This window comes from Onychostruthus taczanowskii, unplaced genomic scaffold (assembly GCF_017590055.1).
Source record: "Onychostruthus taczanowskii isolate IOZ18803 unplaced genomic scaffold, ASM1759005v1 scaffold1177, whole genome shotgun sequence".
In the NCBI taxonomy this organism is placed as follows: domain Eukaryota; kingdom Metazoa; phylum Chordata; class Aves; order Passeriformes; family Passeridae; genus Onychostruthus; species Onychostruthus taczanowskii.
The window spans coordinates 1-3512 of record NW_024498326.1 but is presented as its reverse complement, the minus strand read 5'-3'; the positions used below and the strand labels follow the sequence as shown (position 1 = coordinate 3512).

General features: G+C 52.6%; 1 protein-coding gene across 1 annotated transcript; it reads right to left on the bottom strand.

Annotated features, from left to right (window-relative positions):
* Positions 1–236: 236 nt before the first annotated feature.
* LOC121348297 (lysophosphatidic acid receptor 2-like) lies at positions 237–3495 on the bottom strand. The gene is made up of 2 exons (XM_041427636.1): positions 2754–3495; positions 237–1126 (listed from the first exon to the last, which is right to left on the bottom strand). Exons 1-2 carry the CDS (start codon positions 3484–3486, stop codon positions 846–848), a joined length of 1014 nt encoding a protein of 337 aa, XP_041283570.1. The 5' UTR covers positions 3487–3495; the 3' UTR covers positions 237–845.
* Between the last annotated feature and the right edge of the window lie 17 nt (positions 3496–3512).

Below are 3512 nucleotides of genomic sequence, written 5' to 3'. Positions count from 1 at the left end.
GCAGGGGAATTTCTGCCCTCGGAATTCCCAAATCCTGCCCTCAGAATTCCCAATTTCTGGGGGTTTCTGAGCCTTTTCCAGGGAAATTTCAGCCTTCAGAATTCCCAACCCCCCTGGAAGATTCCTGAGCTTTTTCCAAGGAAAAACAACTCTGGGTTAAAACCAGTCTTTAATGGGAATTCTGCTCCGAGGTTTTCCCAAAAAACCTGGAATTTTCCAGGAGCCCCCAGGAATCCGAAGTTCTCCCAAATCCCACAAAACCGCCTCATTCTTGTTTTCCATGGAAATTTGGATGCTGGAACTTCCCAGGACTCCAAAATTCTTCTCAATCCTTGATCCCACCAGGAGTTTTCCAAGGAAATTTTGATGCTGGAGCACCCCAAGCCACCAAGATGCTCCCAAATCCCAAAAAATCACTCCATCCTTGATCCAACAGGAGTTTTCCAGGAAATTTTGGAAGCTGGAGGCCCCAAGGATTCCGAGGTTCTCCCAAATCCCACAAAACCGCCTCGTTCTTGAGTTTTCCAGGGAATTTGGGTGCTGGAGCCCCCAGGACTCCAAAATTCTTCTCGAAGCTTGATCCACCAGGAGTTTTCCAAGGAAATTTTGATGCTGGAGCCCCTCAGGACTCCGGGACTCTCCCAAATCCCCAAAAATCACTTCATCCTTGATCCCACCACGACTTTTCCAGGAAAATTTCCACGCTGGAAAGGAATCCAGAATTCTCCTCCACCCCGCAATCCTCGCTCCACCGCGACTTTCCCAAGAAAAATTCCCACCTCAGATCCCCCCCAAAAAACCTCCAAAAAATCCCAAAAAAAACCCAAAATCCCCAAAAAAAACCCCTAAATGGAAGAATCCACGGTGAAGTGGCCGTTGTGGGAGTGCAGCCCCCGCTCCGGGGCGGCGTACTTGGAATTCCGGAGGCACGGGAAGCACAGGAGCCGCCGGAAGGTGTTCCTCATCTCGTTATCGCGCCAGGAGTAAACGATGGCGTTAATTAGGGAGTTGATTTCGGCCAGCAGCAGCACGTACTTCTCCACGGCCAGCACGTCGCAGCTCTGGCAGCCCAGCCCGTCCAGCAGCAGAACCACCTGGCCTGGAGTCCAGCACACCACGAAGGCACCTGGAAAAATGGGAAAAGAGGGAAAAATGGGAATTTTTGGTGTTGGCCGGTCGCTGCCGGGATGGGATTGAAGGTCCTTCCCACCCAAAGAATTCCAGGATAAAATTGTTCCATGGAATCGTTGTGGATTCCAATCTTTGGGGGAAAAAAGTGAGAAAAAGATCCAGGAGATCCCAAAGGCACCTGGAAAAACGGGAAAAGAGAGGAAAAAATGGAATTTTTGGTGTCGGCCGGTCGCTGCCTGGATGGGATTGAAGGTCCTTCCCACCCAAAGAATTCCAGGATAAAATTGTTCCATAGAGTTCCGATGGTGAGTCTTGGGAGAAGAATGAAGTGAGGGAAGAGAGATGGGGAAAAGATCCAGGAGATCCCAAAGGCACCTGGAAAAACGGGAAAAGAGGGGAAAAATGGGAATTTTTGGTGTTGGCCGGTCGCTGCCGGGATGGGATTGATGGTCCTTCCCACCCAAAGAATTCCAGGATAAAATTGTTCCATGGAATCGTTGTGGATTCCAATCTTTGGGGGAAAAAAAGTGAGAAAAAGATCCCGGAGATCACAAAGGCACCTGGAAAAACGGGGAAAAGAGGGGAAAAATGGGAATTTTTGGTGTCGGCCGGTCGCTGCCTGGATGGGATTGAAGGTCCTTCCCACCCAAAGAATTCCAGGATAAAATTGTTCTGTGGAATTCCCATGGTGAGTCTTGGGAGAAGAATGAAGTGAGGGAAGAGAGATAGGAAAAAGATCCAGGAGATCCCAAAGGCACCTGGAAAAACGGGAAAAGAGAGGAAAAAATGGAATTTTTGGTGTCGGCCGGTCGCTGCCTGGATGGGATTGAAGGTCCTTCCCACCCAAAGAATTCCAGGATAAAATTGTTCCATGGAATCGTTGTGGATTCCAATCTTTGGGGGAAAAAAGTGAGAAAAAGATCCAGGAGATCCCAAAGGCACCTGGAAAAATGGGAAAAGAGGGGGAAAATGGGAATTTTTGGTGTTGGCCGGTCACTGCCTGGATGGGATTGAAGGTCCTTCCCACCCAAAGAATTCCAGGATAAAATTGTTCTGTGGATTCCAGTCTTGGAGGGAAAAGAGATGGGAAAACCATCCAGGAGAGCCCAAAGGCACCTGGAAAAACAGGAAAAAAAGAGGAAAATAATGGGAATTTTTGGTGTTGGCCAGTCGTTGCCTGGATGGGATTTCAGTTCTTTCCAACCCAAAGAATTCCAACATAAAATTATTCCATGGAATTCCCATGGTGAGTCTTGGGAGAAGAATGAAGTGAGGGAAAAGAGATAACGAACCACCCACCCAGGATGATGGTGACCAACCCAATTAACCCCTAATTAACCACCCACCCAGGATGACAATGACCAACCAACCAAGGATGACAATGACCAACCTACCAAGGATGATGGTGACCAACCCAATTAACCCCTAATTACCCCTAATTAACCACCCACCCAGGATGATGGTGACCAACCCACCAAGGATGATGACCAACTCACCAACCCAATTAACCCCTAATTAGCCACCCACTCAGGATGATGACGACCAACCAACCAAGGATGACAATGACCAACCCACCCAGGATGATGGTGACCAACCCAATTAACCCCTAACGAACCACCCACCCAGGATGATGGTGACGGTCTTGACCAGCGCCAGCACGGTGTCGCGGTGCCGCGGGTGCGCGCCCGTGTGCCGCGCCATGCGCGCCATCCTCCTCCTGACGTAGACGAAGATGTGCCCGTAGACCACCACCATGACCAGGAAGACCGCCAGGTTGGACACGGCCCAGAAGGTCAGGTAGCTGCGGCTGTAGAGCGGCGCCATCCGGGAGCAGCTCTCCAAGGAGCACAGGCAGTGCCAGCCGTAGGACGGGATCAAGCCCAGCAGCAACGCCGCCGCCCAGATGGAGAAGATCAGCCCCACCACGCGCTGGGCCGACATCTCGCTGTGCAGCTGCATGGTCAGCACCGTCCGGTGCCGCTCCACCGCGATGGCCAACAGGTTGACCACCGAAGCCGTCAAGCTGGTGTCCAGCAAGCTCTGCCGGACGAACCACGTCTTGAGCGACAGCTGGGCGGTCCTAGGCCCCGTGTGGAACATCAAGAACATGTAGGCCACGCCGGCGAAGAGGTCGGCGGCCGCCAGGTTGGCCAGCAGGTAGTAGATGGGGTAGTGGAAGCGGCGGTTGGTGGCCACGGCGGCGATGACCAGCAGGTTGGTCAGCAGCACCACGGCGCTGACCGCCAGCCCCAGCGCCACCACCAGCACGTCCTTGGGCCGCCAGTGCGCGCTCAGCTCCTTGCGGCTGTTGTTGTAGAAGAAGCCGACGGTCTCGTTGTAGAAGCAGTGCTTCATGGCGGGGGGCCTGGGGGGGACGGGGG